This window comes from Pinus tabuliformis, chromosome J (assembly GCF_031772625.1).
Source record: "Pinus tabuliformis cultivar Carrire ecotype Pingquan chromosome J, CPIR1, whole genome shotgun sequence".
NCBI classification, from domain to species: domain Eukaryota; kingdom Viridiplantae; phylum Streptophyta; class Pinopsida; order Pinales; family Pinaceae; genus Pinus; species Pinus tabuliformis.
This window is the reverse complement of record NC_142295.1, coordinates 106746251-106765564: the sequence shown is the minus strand read 5'-3', so window position 1 is coordinate 106765564 and position 19314 is coordinate 106746251. Positions and strand designations below refer to the sequence as shown.

Sequence of the window (19314 nt, the reverse complement as noted above, 5' to 3'; positions counted from 1 at the left end):
GATCTTAGATCTCATTCATTCCAATGTGTGTGGGCCAATGTCTAACAAATCTCTTGGAGGTCATCTTTATTATGTTACCTTCATTGATGATCACTCTAGAAAGACATGGCTCTATTTGAAAAGTTCAAGGAATTTAGATCCGAAGTGGAGACCTTAACCGAAAGAAAGATAAAAACTTTGAGATCCGACAATGGAAGGGAATACACTTCAAAAGAATTGATTGCATATTGTAAAGAAGCAGGTAGTAAGAGGGAGCTCATTGTTCCCTACAACCCTGAGCAGAATGGAATTGCAAAAAGGAAGAATAGAACCATTGAAGAATGCATAAGGACTAGATTAGGAGGGAGCCTCCACCATTTTACCAAAAGATAAGTATCTTGTTCCTTGTTTCCTTTGTTATGTTTGGTTTCCCTCTCATATCAAGATTTGTTTGTATTATATGCTAATAACCTTCTCTTTAGTAGGAAAGATTACAGAATACACAAAGGTTATGGAGGAGACTTCAAAGGATAGACTTGAAGCATGGAAGAAGTTTTGTTGCAAAGGAAATCTTTTAAGAATTGATGTCCTACAAGGTTTGTTAAAGAACAACTCAAGGTATGTATTAAACTACAAATTTTGTTACAAGGTTCTCTTCATAGAAAAGGTATGTTCATTCTCTTTTGAAATTTGCTTTACATTACTGACATCGTTATGTCTAGGGTTTTGAATCGTAAAGATTCTTGTTAGGGTGATTAATCATTAGATTGAATCTACCCTCATTATATTATCATTTGATCATTATTGTGGAACCCGAACTCTTAGGGTTCACTGTAAAACCCTAACCTAAGGGTATATCGATGCTAATATTGAAACCCTTGTCTACTTAAGGGTTGTTGATAAAGTCTAGAACATATAGTGAAATCCTATTCTTTTAAAAGTTTAGGGTTTTGATAATGTCTTGGTAAAAACCCTAGTCCTTTAGGGTTTGTTGTTAATGTCTAGGTTATATAATGAAACCCTAGATTTTTAGGGTTTGGTGATTTAGGGTTCGTGAACAAAACCTTTATAGTAAGATCCTAGGAATGAAACCCTAGGTATATATTCGAAACCCTAGTCTAAATAAAAATTGTTGTATATCTAACTTTGATGTATTGATGTTTGTGTCCTGGGTTTACCTAGTTCGTATGAATGTTGATATGAGATGTTAGTGCATGAAATCCTAGATATGTATATGCGAGTATGATAACCTAATTGTTGATACTCATGTTTTAGTTTGTAAAATCTAGAGTCTGTAAAACTCTAGTAGAGATTGATATTCTAGGAGATGATGATGTTGTTTTTAATTTTCGATATGATTTAGTTTTGATGATAAAATCTAGGGTTTGCAACTAACCCTAGTAGAAGTCTGACATGTAAAAGCATAGCGTTGAAACCTTAGATGTATAGTAGAATTGTTATTTGATTGAATTATTGATATCTAAGGCTCTGTGTCTCAAAGATGGAGTCTAGGGTTTATGACAAAACCCTAGCAAGAAGTTGAAGTTTAGTATGTAAAAGATGTGTCTCTTATCAATTATGAACCTAACTAGGTTTAGGTATTTGGTGTCTAAAGTCAAAATGATTCCATTATAGTAATATGACTCTGATATAGTTAACTTCATGCTTTTGTATGTTTGTATTTGGTTGTACTTGTTGTTAAATGTGTTGCAGGTACACAATCTTCAAGATGTTGAAGATGTTTGTGATTGAAGATGTTTATAATAATGAGCATGATGAAAGGAAGCTATAAGAATGATGATGATCAAGATGACCTTGATGCCATAAGAAAGATGAAGCCTTGAAAGAATGAAGTTTCTCCGATGTTATGAAGTTGTTAATCTCCCTAAGTTGAGAGGGAGCCTGGATAGAAGAAAGAGTACATCTCCCCAGTTGAGAGGGAGGGCATATTATGATAGTCATGATGGATACCTTGAAGAAGAAATCGGAGAATGAATGAAAGGACTACAAAAATAGATTTGCAATGTACTGAGGATGTATTTGATGTTGCTGAAGAAGTGAAAGAAGAAGAAAGCTTTCGACAATTCGTATATGAATAAGTGGCATCGAGATAACTGAGGACCCCGAAGGTTTGTGTTTACTTGTATGTTTATTTGAATGTTTATTGTTGATTAGGTTTTGTGTTTGTACAGATAAATCTCTCCACAAGAAGGTTGAATACTTTGGAAGCATGTTTGGACAAATGGATATATCTAGTTTAAAAGGGAGAGATGAAGCATCTAATGGCGGATGCTTGGGAGGAAATATGGTCGGTTTATGTGTTGATGTCTAGATCCAGAAGAGGGAGGGTGGTGTTGGTCATGGAGCTCTGACCTTGGATATGCACCTAGATCCCTGGATTGATGGTTAGCAAGTCTGATGGTACCTAAACTAGCTAAAAGCTTGAGTCCATCTTAGTCCCACCCGGATAGATTACCCTGGTCAGGTATCTAGTCTGCAGCACTGAGTATGCTAGAACTCTTCGTAGTTCATATCATTTTGAAATCTTCCATGTAGTTGTATATATGTAATTATGAATACCTCCCTAGTTAAGAGGGAGTGTTGAAGAATGTAACTAGCTTTGATCTTCATAATTGTACTTGTCAAAAAGAAAATTTATTATTAAAGAAAATGACTTATTAAAGGATGGGTTTCATGTTTGAGTCAATGTTTTCTAAGTCGAAGCCTCTATTGAAGGTTTCTAGGTTTTGTCTTGAGTCATTAGAGTCATTATCAATTTTATTAGACCCTTCTTGGGCTTTTGTATCATGCAAAAAGATTTATTTTTGAGTCAAAATGGTCATTTGTCACCTCCACACCAAGTCGGCCCTGCCCTCATCAAGTCAGCCTAGGATAGGGCAATTTGACCTCAGAAGAAGCATATATATTGAGCAACTCGACTTCATTTGGAGAGCATTCACTCAACAAGTTCGATCTTCAAGGAAGAGAAGCAAAAAAAGAGCGAAGTAGCAAGAGAAGGACGAAGTTTGCTGGGAAGACCTAAATCGAAATTTCTAGGCTATCTATCTCTCACACGTGCGAAGTTTTGGGCAATTGTTGGGGCCGAAAATTTGTGTTTACTGCAAGTCCAAAATTTTGTTGTTGGGGTCGAAGTTTTGCTGCTAGGGGGCTGAAATTCTGAACTGACGATGTTGTTGGGGAGTTGTCACTAGGAGTATTGTGTGAAGATCATCTATTGAAGGGAAGGTCTGAATTGGTGGTGGAAGGAGGTCTTTGTCTAGGTCTAAGAAGTCTGGAAGTATCTCATCTTGATTTGAATCTACTGAAGGAAGAGTTCTTGACTGGGTTTTCCCCTTTTAAGGGGTTTTTCTCTGGCTGTGCGCCTACATCTAGTGTCTCTTGTTCTTGTGATCTTCATATACATATAATTTGGTAATTGCTTGATGAAAGATAAACTAATTAAGAGGTAAAAGAAGCCAAAATAATTCACAAGTAATTATCAAGAAAGAGGAATCAAATCCTAATTCCTATAAGCAGTGATTTCTCAACGATATATATATATGACGTTTCAACCGATGTTTCTAAACATACCTTTTTCGAAAACTCTAAAACATTTAAGCGCTTCGTGCAACTTAAGTTCAAATTTAGCATTCCAGTAAACTAGAGTTTGTTTTATCAGTTGTGACATGCATTTACTATCTTTTGGGGAGGGCACAGATCCCTAAGATAGCTAGGGTGCTTGTATGAGACATTTTATACTTGGATGAATGTGCAAATACTTAATGGTGTAGCAAAGGAAGCGCAGAGTGATAGCACAATGCTAGTCTATTGTGAGAGGTGTGTTGCAGTGATAGAGAGAGAGAGAGGGCACTAGTCTCATCCTTATTCCAAATCTAGTACAACTGTTCAAATCCATGAAGTACGACCCTTATAAGACCCACGAGTACTTGCAGGTCTTGACGGATCTTATAGTGAGATGGGTCACTCGCATAGAACCAGCGGTTCTTACCCGTACCTGTGAATACCCACATTGAACTCCTCTACGTGCATTGAACCCGCATAAGGCCTTCATAAGACTCGTGAAGACCCTCAAAATTCGATTTTTTTATTTATTTTTTTTTGGAGATCATGTGGAGGGAAAGAGAAAATGGAGGGAATAAAATGCTTTATAAGCACCTCCCTCCCTCACATTTCTCATTCACTTGTCATTTGAGTGTTTGACTCATTTCTATGAGTGTTGAGTCTTGACTGAAGGAGCCGAGTGACTCCATTGCACAGTGAAGGAGCTCTTGCAGGAGGCTAAAGGAGGCTTCATCAGACCCAGCTTCATCACAACTAGGTAGGCTTCATGAAACTTGATTGCTTGTTTGAAAAAAAAAAATTCCATGTAAATTTTTTTTGTTTCAAATTTTTTTAAACATTTTTGGGCCCTTAGGCTGAGTTTCTCAGCCACACACAGGCCCTGTGCATGGCTGAGAAACTCAGCCACAGACCCTGTAGGCTTGATATTTTTGTGGGCTTGTGTGTGGCTAAGAAACTCAGCCACATTGCCTACGGGCTAAGATGTGGTTGAGAAACTCATCCATAGGGCCTGCGGGCTGAGAAAATATCAAGCCTACAAGCCCTATGGCTAAGTTTCTCAGCGACGCACAGGGCCCATGCGTGGCTGAGCAACTCAACCATAGGGCCTAAAAAAATTTAAAAATTTTGAAATTCTCCTAATTATAATTAAATTTTAAAAAAATAAATTCTCGAATCTCAATTAAGTTTAAAAAAATTATTTATTTTTTCTTCTAGATTTCATCACCATGCAATCGAAGGGTAGTGTTACAGATCCATTTGGGCACATCAAATCCCAACATTCAAATCAGTGATTTAGGACTCATCAAACCCTAAAATCAGTTGTTTCATGCCCTAAACAAGTCAACCCTTTGAATGCCTCCTTCCCAGACAGTTTCATGACTTGAAGACATCCAGAAATTGCCTCTAGAGGGACCAGCGCAAGTAAGCCCGTATGAAGGTGCGCTAAAGAGCAGCTAAGTCCACTTCCAGGGTGCTCTGCAGAGCACTTAGGCTTCCTTTCAACTACGCTGGGCGAGAATGAGCGAAATTCACATAGGGTTTGGGGAATATTCTTATCTTGTGGAGTCATCTAGAAGTTTCCCTGTCTTATCAACTCCTATGAGCTCGAAAATGGATGAGGAATGAGTTAAGGATCATCCTATCCTCTCATCCCTTCCTCCATGGAACTAATTCTAAGTATGGAAGGCCATTCAATGTCACCATTAATGACAAAACCTCCTTCATCTTCCTATAAATTGACCACTCATCTAAGTGATCAGGGGCTGGATTATGTTGAATTGTAAGGAGATAATGCTGCTATGAGACTTGACTTTGGAGCAAATGATGTGATGCCACAAGCTTGTCTTGCTTTTGATGTGATGTGGATGGGATCCAAGCTGGAGGAATGACTTTGAATCAAACACTGATGGTTGTAATTCCTTCTTCTATCTAATAAAGTGTTTGAACCTTTTTCCATATGATGTGTTCTTTCATAATGCTTATATGTATGAATTGCTTCTGATTCCTTTCATTTATATTCAATGGATCATATGCTTTGATCGGTTTTCATCTTCTGTTGTGTTGACAGGGTACTTTTCAAGCGGATTAAGTATGGGAAGGAGCGACGGAATCGATACAAGGGAGACGAGGAAAGCAGAACTACAGGTAGGCCTTTTATCCTCTCTTCTTATCTATTGCTTATAGGGAAAGTCTAAAACACTTTAAATTGTTGTTCTAGGCACAGCTACTTGTCTAGTGAATTAGTATTTATCCGTAGATGCTAAATTCTCCAAAACCAATAGTAGAAAGTCTCGTGATTTGGCATGGGCACATGGTAAACGACTCACTCCCAGTAATGACCACCATGTCAAGTGCAATTATTGCAATGCCACAATGTATGCGGGCATAAACAAGCTATAATACCACCTAGCTAGAATTCCTGGGAATGATGTGGAATGTTGTGAACATTGCCCTGATGAGCTTACTGCTGAAATGGTAGCTACTTTAGAAGCCATTAAAGAAGAAAGTTCTAAGAGGGCAAGAAGGAAGGTTGAGGTTGTTGGGATAGGTAGATCTCAGAATGAACCACAGAATCAAAGTGTCGGTAACTCCTCTTCAAGTGTTGTGGCAAACAAGAGTATAACCTCTTCTTTCTTCGCTCCCCGTACAACTCCAAGATCTCAGCCAACCTTGGAAAGTTTTAATGAAAAGAAGGCAGAGGAGGCAGATATGGCAGTGAGGAGGTTTTGGTACCATAATAGTCTTTCATTCAACTATGCAAAGTCTTATTTTTATCAGCCCATGGTGGATGCCATTGCAAGTGTTGGCCCTAGATACAAAGCCCCATCTTATAATGCACTTAGGGGGAAAGAGCTATATGAGGAGCTCGAGTGTGTCAAGCCACAATTGGAGAGCATTAAAAGCTCATGGAAGTTTACAAGTTGCACATTTATGTATGATGGGTGGACAGATCAGAGGGGTAGAACAATAATAAATTTTATTGTAGCTTGCCCTAAAGGAACCATGTTCCTAAGATCCATTGATGCATCTGCACATGTAAAAGATGTACATTTGATTTCTACATTGTTTGTTGCGGTGTGGAGGAAGTTGGGGTTGCAAATGTTGTCCAAGTAATCACAGACAACGCAACAAATTATGTAGAAGCTAAAAGGTTGCTTTGTGCCAAATATCCCACCATTTTTTGGACTCCATGCACTGCCCATTGCATAGACTTGATACTAGAGGACATTGGGAAGTTGGAGTGGGTGCAAAATGTTGTGCAAGAGTGCAAACAAATTACCAAGTATATTTATAACCATGTTTGGGTGTTGAACCTTATGAGGGAATTCACACAGGGTGAGCTAAGTCACGCAGCTATCACACGGTTTGCTACAAACTTTCTTTCCCTCCAAAGCATTTTGTATGAGTACCAAGCTTTGAGAAGAATGTTTAGTAGCCAACAATGGATATTTTGGAAAGATAACACAAAACCAAAAGCATTGATTGTGAAAGTATTTGTCCTAGGTGATAGTTTGTGGGAAAAAATCACTAAGATTGTTAGCTCTACTGAGCCCCTTTTGAAAGTCTTGAGATTGATGGATGGAGAGAAACCTGCAATGGGATATATTTATGAGGGCATGGACAGGTCCAAAGAGACCATCAAGACTTTCTACAAGGGAGATGAATCCAAATATCTCCCTTTATGGAAAATTATTGATTCCAGGTGGGACAAGCAGCTACATTCACCATTGCACGCAGCGAGAGCATATCTCAATCCGAGCTTATTCTATAATGGGGGGTCTAACATTCAAAAAGATCCTGAGGTGATGAGAGGTGTCATGATATGCATTGAGAAGATGTTCCCCGATCAAGCTATTTAAGACAAAATCGTACAAGGAAGCATCTGGCATATTTGGATTCAGCTCAAGCCAACGTCTCAAGGACAAGAAAATGCCTTGTAAGTGCAAATTGTTAAAATTTAGTTTGTAATTTTGCTAGTTCTCTTTTGAGTCTTTTATATGTTTGAACTTTGGCATTGCAAACTAATAATATTTGTTGTTATTTTTTTACAACTCATTGGTGGATAGATTGTGGCACTGAGGCACCACAATTACAAGAATTTGCCATCAGAGTTTTGAGTCACCCCTGTAGCACTTCTGCTTGTGAGCGCAATTGGTCAGTGTTTGAGCACATCCATAGAAAAAAGAGAAACAGGTTGAAGCATGAGAGGTTGAAGAAGTTTTTCATCTATTACAACCTTCGAATGCTCACAAAACAAGTGCAGCCAAAAAATCTAGATCCAATTTTATTGGATAGTATTGATTTAGACTCTGAATGGGTTGTTGAGGAGGAGTCCCCTGATTTGAGTTGGCTTGATGAAGAGACTAAGGATCTCTCTAGTTTGTCATCTCAAATGGAGACTCCAAATACACCTGCCTCACAATTGCTTCAACCTTCCGATGTTGGCACTAGCTCCATGACAGCTTATTCTAGGTGTAGTCATGCATGAGTGATGAGACTCAAGATTGTTATGAGACTATGACTTATTATTTATGACATATGTATTTGAATTTTGAACTTGCTGCCATTTTTTATTTTGATTATGGAACCATGGTTCATTTCCTTATTCAGTATCTAAATGTTTTGCTTACAAAAATCAAATATGTTATGTTGTACAATGTACTATCATAGATAAAAGATGATGTTATGAATTATTGCATATATTGTGGTTTTTATAACTTATAGGGATTGGAAATGTCATTAGTTTCTTTTTTGTGCTTAAAATTTATCCTATTTTAAGTTTTTTTTCTGTATTTTGCCGATTCTTATACGGGTCGCCGAGTCAATACCCAGACGAGTCTTATATGAGTACGAGTCATGCAACACTGGTTCAAATTTAGAATTCCAGTTAGTTAGACTTTGTTTTATCTGTTGTAATACGGATTTACCATCTTTTGGGGAGGGCACAGATCCATAAGATAGCTAGGGTGCTTGTATGAGACTTTGTATACTTGGATGAAGGAACAGATGTCTAGAAGGCAACAGCAGGTTTGCATGTTTGTTGTTTGGCTCCAGTAGGAAGTGCACTATTCATGGCACATATTTCAATGCAGGAGGGCAGACTATTTGAGATGATTAGGGTTAGGTTTGACTCTATTGATTGGGATTGCTTCATGCATGTATCTAGATACATTGTATTTTCCATATCTTCTTGGTCTATAAAGAAGATGAAGGGTGGACAACCATGTGGTTGGGAGTTTTAGTTTGGAGCTTATGTATTGTGATTTTCTTCTTACAGTTTGAAATAGAATACAGACGCAGTTTTTAGTTCTGTTAAGCATGTTTCTGCTGTTCATAATTTCCAGTAATGCCTTTGTAGATTAATGTGGCTCAGAAAGTTCTTTTGATTGAGTTTTTGGACTTTTAAGCTACTTTTAAGCTACATAGGTTTTGGGTTAATTTTTCTAATTGCAGACTCTACTTACCATGGTTGAAATTTAAAAAAAACTGGCGTTACAATTGGTAATCAATATCATAAACTGATAAAAGTGCCATCCAAGATTCTTCCCAACAAAAACAATACTTTAATTACAATTTTGTACTTTGATAAAGCGTAATCCAAGATTTTTTTATGGAATCAATGCCATGATTGATATCATCATGTGAGATTTTCCCAATGGGATTAATGATCAACACAATGAGATCATTTATGATAAAGCTTCATCAAAGAATCTTCCTAAAGGATCGATGCATATATATTGGTGTCTGTATATAATGTGTACGTAAGATACATCTCATTTTCTTCTTCATCACTTCGCACTTCACTTTCTTTCATAAGCATGGATAATAATGATTTATGATAGGGTGTTGAGCACATACTAGTGAGCCAGGGTAATGTGTGACTTTTGTCACATGGATAATGGAATTGAACATAAAGATGTGATAACCATGTGTGAATTTTGCCACATGATATATTTAATGATGGACATACTTCATCCCCTCACTTGAAGTTCCTAGTATATACCAATTAACCCTAGACTCAGAGTAGGTTACATTGTGTGCTGACTTGCTTGTCTTCTATATGTGCATTATGTATGGAATTGTGGTGACAAGGAGAAGGGAGATTGATCCATAACAAACTCTAAACTGGTATATACTATCATCTTGCAAGAGTGAAGAAAAGGATAAGAAGAACGATGTCATACAGAGGGAAAGGTTTGCAAACCTCTGCACTTAGAAGATAACCTTGAACGGCGGAATGTCCGAAGGGATCAATCTGCCACCCAACACGAGGAACTTTGCCAAATTCTTTCTTGATAAATCGGTGCCCAAGGGTTGTTTGATCTATCATGTCCACGTAATAGGTAGATGCTTCATCATGCATGCACCATCCCCCATTTCTGAAAAATTACCTTAAAGAGCCAAGCTTTAGAATTTTCAATATTTATGGAACTTTATAAGGAAACCAAAACCTTTGAAAAAATAAGACAAATTTTACACCTAATAGAAATACTTAGCCTTGAACTAAAGCTTGAGAATTAATGAAGTTAAATATTCCACTCACATAAATTCAAGTTGGCCAGATTCAACAAGCCTTCTAACAATTTCCCTTTTCTCTTCACTTTGTTGCCTCCACCACCTTTTGAAAAAAGCCTTACAAGAAGAAAAAGCATGTTATTTAAATAAATATGAAGGAAATGGAAAGCGAGTCAAGAAGTAAGCCTACTAGATATTCTTCTCACCATTTCAACATAAATAAATTTGCGGTTTGGGTCTTCTTGCAAAGCATTGATAAATGAATCCAGGATGTATTCTACCGCTGCCACCTGGAAACAATACATTAAAAATGCCATATATTAGTTTCCCATAGAACTTCCATTTTTTAATTGGAGAACATATTTGGAAACAATGAAATGGTAAATTGTAAAACTTTAAAATTCATTAAATTCATAAATTAGATATCAGACACTCAGGAATCTTGGCTGCAAACACGGTGACCTTGCCCACCCAAGACAAGTGGATATCCCAGTCAACTCTTGAAGAGCAATTTCCTCACCTACTGAGGAAAATTTCTTCTAATCAAGAAGGAAATGATGAGGCTTGGTCAATATTTATTATATTTGTAATTGTCAATCTCACTACCTCAACCACTGATTGTAAGTATCCAACTCAACTTTTCATTAAATATTCTCCAGTACCAATTTTTGTACTTACATATAGACAGAGAGAGAGTACAGTATGTACAGTTGTCACAATTCTTCTCTTCCATTTGCTTCTTATGTGAGTATTTCATTGGCTTCTCCACATACGCACATATCAATCACCGAGAAAACAAACATTGAAATTGCCAGGCATACTTTTATATACACTGAATATGGAATGCCAGATTGGAGGTTTCAGCAAGTCGTTTCAGTCTAGTTTGCACTCTTGGCCACGCCATTAGAGTGGGATAGAATTAAAGAGTGTATTAATTGAAATTGCATTGCACAGTGAATGTAAACTATTATTCTTCTCCTCTCTCTTATATTCTATCTGGTTTGAATATTCTCTAGCGGTGGATAAAGATTCATCTCTTATTCTGTTCGCTAGATTGCAGTTTCTATGAATATATTGCTAAACTTTGCAGTTACGGTTGATTGACTCCATAAACCATGGGAATGGTTTTTCCTCTCTCATTCTCTGTGTTATATTCTATCAGGTGAATATTCTACTGTTTTAACTTCTGGAGGATTCTTCCGCTCTTTTCGTCTACCTCTTCTGAATTTTATTTAATTGTGGTTGGATGTTATTTGCTTGTTAACCTTTTGCAGTTATGGTTGATTGACTCCATAATCCATGGGAATGGTTCTTCCTTTCTCGCTCCCTGTGTTATATTCTATTGGGTGAATATTCGACTGTTTTAAGTTTTAAATACTGAAGGATTCTTCCTCTCTTTTCCTCTCTTCTTCTGAATTTTCTTTAATTGTGGTTGAATGTTATGTGTTTGTGGTTTGGTATTAAAAAGTAACAGAGGCCATTGCCACTGATGTTTATATAGACTGCACAGTGGATTGAACTCGTGACGCATTCGCTTGAACTCGTGACCATAGATACCAACACTTTCCATAAGATCCCACCTGCTTTGTTAAGCAAACATCACATAAAATTGCATGCAGATTATAAAAAAACAGATAATACAAAAGCTGATCAGCTCAACTTGCTGACACAACAAGCTATGCAAGAAGCAAGCTCTTCAATGGTCTTACTATTCCATCAAACTATGACCTATATGAAGCACTGTGCCTTACAGAAGTAAACTAATAAAGCATTCAAAAAATTCAAAAACTGCATCAGATTACCCTTTTATTTTGCAATTGGACAGCCTAACCCTAGCCGTCCAATGCAATCCCTCAACTGTGCATCAAATAAAATCACAGGGGCACTGCAGAACTGAAACAGGTATTACCATGTAAAGTAGAAGGGATATCATATGAGAATGCAGGAAGTAGTGTCTATGTTACTATGTAGAATGTACTAGCATACATTAGTCATAAATAGGATGAAAGGTGAGATACATATCCCGAATGTCCTTTTGAAGCCTTTAGCAGACCAACTGAAGGAGGTAACAACCCACTTTGATCAGGCTTCTTTCACTCATGTTTTTCCAGGAGCTTAATACTGAGGCAATGCCCTCTCCAAGGAGTGTCAGCAGCTGGAAGCAGGAGTTTTGATCCTGGAAGAGTCTCAGGATGTTGTCTTGACTGTCTCAAGTGTTGATTTGTGTAGCTTGGGAGGTACTCCAAGCCCTAGGGTTCAGGGTTTAGAGGGAAAAGCGCCACAAAGGTCACTTGTGGGCTTGGAACCCAAGTATGGGGTTTTGCACCCATCGGGATTTGGGTCAAAATCATGATGAATTTGAGCTTGAGAAAATTTGAGGTGATAGAGTTTGGCGAGCCGATTCCAACGCTCCAAAGATCACTCAAATCGGAGCTCTAGAAACGAAGTTACAAATTTTTGAAGGTGACAAATAATTATGGACAGTCAAGTCATGTAGTCTTGAAGTGAATTCGTCCAAGAGTCCTTTATGAATTCGCTAGAGCCCCTTATTTGGATCAGTGTTGCACTAATCGGGAAAAAATCACGATAATATCGTATTATCGCGATTTTTTCAAAATGACGATTAAATCAGGCGAAAGAAAAAACAAAAACAAGGAAGATCAAAAAAAAAAAGGGGGCCAATTTTTCAGTAAAAAGCGCGGGCCCGTTGGGCAGCGCATGTTTATTAGGAAAAACGCGATTTTTTTTTCATTTGGACAGCAGAGGGCGCGGTGGGGTTTGGAGAGTTGGAGAATTAGAGGCTTGGAGATTTTGGAGCTAAATCAACTACCTGGAGGAGAAAATCGAAGAGTGAGCTAAGGAGGAGACACATTATCTCCATAAAACCGGTATGGGCACCAACGTTTTGTGTTTTCATTGTTTTGTAACTTGGTTTTTGTTTTTTTTCTATGTTTTTGGTTGGGTTTGGAATGGGGTTTTTGACATTTGTCCAATGTAAATTTTTTTTAGTTTTTTTGGTTGGGTTTGGAATGGGGTTTTTCACATTTGTCCAATGTATTTTTTTTTTGTTTTTTTGGTTGGGTTTGGAATGGGGTTTCTTAAATTGTATGTAATTTTTTTTAGTTTTTGTACAATGTAAATAGTAAAATACTAAATTGTAAGTTTGTAACTTGTAAATACTAAATTGTAATCCTTATTTTCCCATAGGTTCACCGAAACACCATTCAAGTTTTCAACTTCAAAGTTCAAAATCAAACATGCCAAGGAAATTGGACCCTTTCTGGGAATTTGGTGAACCTGCTACTTTGAATGATAGAATAAACTTGTCTTGCAAGTTGTGTGGGCACCATATGTCCGGGGGGGTGTACAAATTGAAGTATCACCTTGCACAAATCCCTGGATTTGATGTAGGGCCTTGCACAAATACAAATCCTGAACTCATCCGAAGAGCCATGAAAGCATTGGAAACTTTAGACCACACTAGAGAGGCCAAAGAAGAAATGAAGAGGCAACTAAAAAAGTCAGTTGAACAAGGAAGTGGCAGTGGTTCTACTGCAGCATCAACCAACCCGGTAGCTGCCTCATCATTTTTTGTTCCTCGAACCACACCTGGTTCACAGCCATCTATCAGTTCAATGCTAAAAAAAACTGAGAAAGAACAAGCTGACAAATTGCTGGCAAAATTTCTCCTTTGGAGTGATATTCCTTTCAGCATTGTAAGGAATAATCCATTTTTCCAACCTGCTCTTGATGCTATTGCAACTGTTGGCCCAGGGTACAAAATCCCTTCTTATCATGACATGAGAGGCCGGATTCTTCAAAATGAAAAGCTTGACTGCACCAAAAGATTGGAGGATTTTAGGGAATCATGGGCACAAACAGGATGCACTGTGATGTCAGATGGTTGGACTGACCAAAAGGGGAGAACCCTTATAAACTTCTTGGTTAGTTGTCCCAAGGGGACTATGTTTATCAAATTTGTTGATGCATCTGCACAAATCAAAGATGCAAGAACTTTATGTGATTTGCTGGATGTGTTTATTTTGAAAGTGGATGCAGAAAATGTTGTCCAAGTCATAACGGACAATGCTGCAAATTATGTTGTTGCTGGCAGGATGCTTATGGAGAGGCATCCTACTTTATTTTGGACACCTTGTGCTACACATTGTATTGATTTGATGTCGGAAGACATAGGGAAAATTTCCTTTGTTAAAGATATTGTTGAGTCATCCAAAAGCATTACAAAATTTATATATAATCATACATATGTGCTTAGCTTGATGAGAAGATTCACCAACAACAAAGAGTTGGTGCGCCCCGCCATTACACGGTTTGCCACTAGTTTCATATCTCTTCAATCCCTCTTGAATTCTATGTGGGATGTGAAGAGAATGTTTCTTTCAGAGGAGTGGCGTGCTTTGCCAATGAGCCGCAAACCAGAGGGAGAGGCTATATGCAGACTAGTTTCATAACATGAAGACTTCTGGGCGGGAGTACAGGAGGTGTGCGCCATTTCTGAACCTTTGATAAAGGTTCTTCGGTTAGTTGATGGTGAGAAGCGCACAATGGGCTATTTGTATGAGGCCATGGACAGGGCGAAAGAATCCATTCGGGCCTACTATGATGATAAGGGAGATGAGGGGTTTCAGAGATGACTCCTCCTATGGGGAGTGATTGATGAACAATGGAACAACACACTCCATCATCCCATTCATGCTGCTGGGATTTTCCTGAACCCCGCATTTTCTTACGCATGTGGGTTCGTATTTGATGCTGAGATCATGGATGGATTCTTAACCTGTGTCCAGAGGATGGTGCGATCTCCAGCAGAACGTACAGAAATCTCTAAAGAAATTGAGACATATAGGATGGCAAGTGGCACATTTGGCTTTGACATGGCTGTGACTGATAAGACGATTAAAATGCCAGGTATTTTTTAGTTTGTTTCAAATTTCATTGTCTCTTCAAATTCCATTTTTTTCTTATGTTTATTTAAAATTTTATTTGTAATTTTGTTGTAGATGCATGGTGGAGAATGTATGGTGCCAAGGTACCCCTTCTGCAAAAGCTTGCCATTCAGATCCTCAGCCAAACATGTAGCTCCTCAGGATGTGAGCGCAACTGGAGTGTATTTGAAAAAATACACAACAAGAAGCGCAACAGGTTAACACTTAAAAATTTAAAATATTGCAAATTTCCAAATAAATTTTTGAATTCATTAAACAATATTTTTTTTATAATTATTATTTCATGATCTTTGTACAGGTTGGAGTCCCAGCGACTTAATGACATGGTCTACGTCTACTACAATCTTCGATTGTGGGTGAGGCAACTTGAGAGGACACCTGATATGGAGGCCATCTCATTGGATGGGATTGACACCACTGCTGCATGGAGGGTTGAGTCCGAGAGGCCTCTCATGGAATCTGTTGATGATTGGTTAGTGCAGGATGTAGGGGAGGAGGAGGAGGAGTTGGAGCAACAGGAGGAGGAGGTGACACCACCTGCCCGGGCTACCCCTGCCACCAGTAGAGGACGTGGTCTACCTCCTATAGCTCCTACTCCTAGTTCTTCAGCTTCTAGAGCACAGCAGACTCCACTGCCAACTCCACCAGCACCAGCATCTACATCTAGAGGGAAAGGGAAAGCTATGGCATTTTCTCGCAAGAGGGGCAGAGGAAATCAATAGTATTAGACTTTAGTTATTTTGTTCATTTCATTGTATATGACATTATGACTCATGAGATACATTATTATATTTTTTGTTGATATTTTGAGGCTGAGTTGGGACTCAGGAGTCAGGACTTACTATTCAGGACATGATTCACTGTTATGTGTGATTTTAGCACTAGAAATGATATTAAACATCTTATATATTAGTTCTTTTATCATATTTATGTGCCAATGTATTTATTTTATGTTGTAGATGGTTTAGATATTAAAAAAATTGAAAAAAAAAATGAATATTTTTGTACCAAACTATTTTTTCCCGATTATTACCGATTTTTTCCCGATTATTACAATTTTTTCCCTGCGCCGAAATTATCCCGATAATGATTAGTGCAACATTGATTTGGATATAAAAGGAGGGTGAATTGATGTGTTTTAGATCATCCACTTGTGAAACATTCCTCCAAGAAAAAGAGCCCTGAATTTGGTGGAGAAAGAGAGCCCTAGCCGCAGCAAGAAAGGGTCAAAGACAGTGTGGGGATAAGTCTGAAGTGGAGGCCGAGGAGCAGCATGGGAGAGGTCTGTTTGGAGGCCCAAGTTCTGGGCATGATTGCAGACTATCTAAGGGCTGGTTGTGGGCTAAAAACACAGGTCCGAGGAGCTGTTCTAGGGCCGAGGTGCTGGGCTACTAGGCCGAGGAGCTAGGAGGCAATACATTGCTGTTTGGGGTGACTATTTGGCATATCTTGGAGGAGGCCAAAAACTACAGCAAGCTGCTGTGCTAGGCCGCAGGCCATAGCAAGCAGCTGGAGGTATTCTAGGACTGCGTTGAGGTGGACAGAACCTTCAGAGGATAGCATGGCATGGGAGGAGCCTCTCCAAGGTAGGCCACAGCCCTTGAGGGCTAGTTTTGCTGACTGTGCATTGAGTTGAGGGTTGCATATTGTGCCCTAAACAGAATTGCAGGAGCAGCAAGCAAACAGTGGAGGACAGCAGCATTTTGTGGAGGATTGTTGGGTCAAAGTGTTGACCAGAATTGGATCGTGACATAGCAGCCTGTTGGTGCCATGTGGAGGATCTTCCGAGGAGGTGAAGAGTCTTCCTAGGAGCAGAATTGATAGTGACATGATTGGGTACCATTGATCTGATTGGAGGGCAGTGTGTTGGCTACCCAAAGTAGCCCTAGAGCAGTAGACAAGAAGGACGTTGTTGGTGCGTGATTGGGTGAAGTATTGCAGCCTAATGAGTAGCTCTTTGATGGACGAAAGAGGCTACTAGAAGGCAGATTGGAGCTCAGGTATTGGCTAGCCTAGAGAGCAGTTTGATGAGCCCGTGTACATGCAGCAAAAGTGACTTGCAGCATTGTTAGGAGGCAACCCTCTTGGAGTCTCGATGTGTAGTGGCCTTGATGGACTAAGGCACTACTAGTGAGCAGTACAGAAGCAAAGGACCGGCAGGACAAGATACGACATCGAAGTTACACAACAAAGTTTGTCATTGTATCTTGTATACCATAGACTATTGTATTACTCAGTTTGTTTAATATAACGAAGATTGGGATTGTACAATTTTGTTAAAAGTGTGTATATTTGTGCATATGTGATTTACTTCTTTATATTTCCGTTGTGCAAAGTAGTTTATGGTTGAGATTCTTGGTTTGGTAGCATCAGTGATTTTAAGACTCTAACCTAGACCTAAGGTCATGGAAATTCAATATCAAGACCGCCTGTTTAAATTAGTTATTTCTCCCTTTTTCATTGTTTTGATCTTTAAACCTTTTATTGATGCTTTGTAAAAGACTGTTATGGGAACAGTCTTGAGAACCATTATGGATGTATTAGCTTATCTACTACTATGGGGTTGGTGGCTGAAAAGTCCTTTTTTAATGATCTAAAAGATACCCGTTGGGTATGGGCTTGTTAGAGTATTGTTCTGTAAACATGCTTTGAGCAGCTGAAGAATGTGATTTCTATTCTTCACTGGAATAAGAATTCCAACTTTTTTTTCTTGAGAAAAAAGAATATGAGCATACATCCAACTTAACCTCGAATTTATTAAGCACTAATAAGGTATAAAAAAGCTCAAGTGTCAACCAATTGGCACCAAATAGATGCGGGTTTAAAATAGATCTGTTCTAAGATTTATTTTTCATGTCTATTGGTATTTTTATAAAATTTTGTTATTTTTTAAGTCAGCGTGTGTTTTTTTCTTGTAGCACCGCACACGCTTTGTCACACAACTGGAGATCTCCCTTCACCTAGGTTGTAGAACACTTGCTTCTTCGGTGAAAAGAGATTTTATGTGAATTTAAACAGCATCCTCTGAAGATTGGTTTTTCTGAATATTACACTAGCCCAAACCCATCTAAACCAGGTATACTATGCACCTTGAAACTGTGATCTTAAGAGTTTGTCATTTGCGTGTACTAAAGGAGCTCTCTTAAGGTGCATATTATAGATGGGTCTGTGCTAGTGTCCATATTGAATGCAGTGATGTACCCAATGCACCATTACATGGGCACACAAAGAATTAATGGGCCACCATTACCACACCGGGATGTGAAATGCACCTGATTTCTGTAAGTGCAATGGAATAAAGCAATATAATCACTTATATGACATATCTTTCAACAATTACATACATGATAGGGCAACTCAACAACGAGATAATACAATATGGTTGGGTGGATTTCATTACTGTCAAAATAGACAACAATTTCATTCAATGTAACTACTAGCAATAACTGAGAATCAAACCCCCCAACAGAAGTCAACGCCTGGACCTGCTGCCCTGGACTGACAAATTTATGAACTGAATACGATAATAATTTTACCTGTATAGAACTGTTAGAGCCAACATAGTATTGATCAACTGTCTTGAGCCATCCCACATCGTCATGAGTGTGAGGAACTAGATGAACATTCAGTTTTCCTTCCACTGGCCCTGCTTTGGTGCTATACTCAATTGCCAGGGATTGCCAGAAGCAGAGATTGATAAGTAGGCTGCAAATGCAAAGCCATTGAAGCTTTGACCCGCCCATGCCGGCAATGTATGTTGCGTCTGCTTTCATGAATCCTGGAACATTTATAGGCTTTTCCTAAGCGAAGTAGGTACAGCAGGCCCGGCAGAAGCAGAAGATAATGGGCACCAAAATTTGATGTGTGCACTGCTAAGGTTGCTCTCCTGGGGTCTCTGTGCAGATGTTGGGATAAATAAATAAGTGGGTCTCTGTGCAGATGTTGGGGTAAATAAGAGGTCTGGTCATGGTGGGTGTCAGCTTTTGAGTAAAAATTAACAAAAATGTCGACATGACATAATTAACTCGGTTTCTGAGTAAGAAAAATTAACATGAATATTCACGATATCAGGATCTTGAGAGGTACAGTGGGGTCTCTATTATACAAATTGGAGAGTTAGTCCCGTGAGGTAGGTGATCCTGATAGGTACAGTGGGTCTCTATTATACAAATTGGAGAGTTAGTCCCGTGAGGTAGGTCCATTGACCTCCCATCTCTTATGATGTTGCTATTTGGGTAAAATGTAAGGCTCTTTGTTTTTTAACTAAAAA

The 19314-nt window shown here is 38.6% G+C and overlaps 1 protein-coding gene across 4 annotated transcripts in view; it reads right to left on the bottom strand.

The window, feature by feature from the left end:
• Positions 1 to 19001, bottom strand: part of LOC149225757 (alpha-mannosidase-like) — a 535348-nt gene extending 516347 nt beyond the window's left edge. For 3 of the 4 annotated variants that reach the window (XR_016247700.1, XM_089377304.1, XM_089377305.1), the window contains exons 1-4: positions 18581 to 19001; positions 10284 to 10367; positions 10106 to 10194; positions 9767 to 9941 (exon numbers count right to left, since the gene is read on the bottom strand). Coding sequence is in view for 3 of the 4 variants with exons in the window: in XM_089377304.1 (XP_089233430.1) it covers positions 9767 to 9941; positions 10106 to 10194; positions 10284 to 10367; positions 18581 to 18817 (585 nt within the window). In the remaining variant the exon portion in view is untranslated. The remainder of the gene's footprint in view (positions 1 to 9766; positions 9942 to 10105; positions 10195 to 10283; positions 10368 to 18580) is intronic. The other variant, XM_089377303.1, reaches the window with a different exon arrangement.
• Between the last annotated feature and the right edge of the window lie 313 nt (positions 19002 to 19314).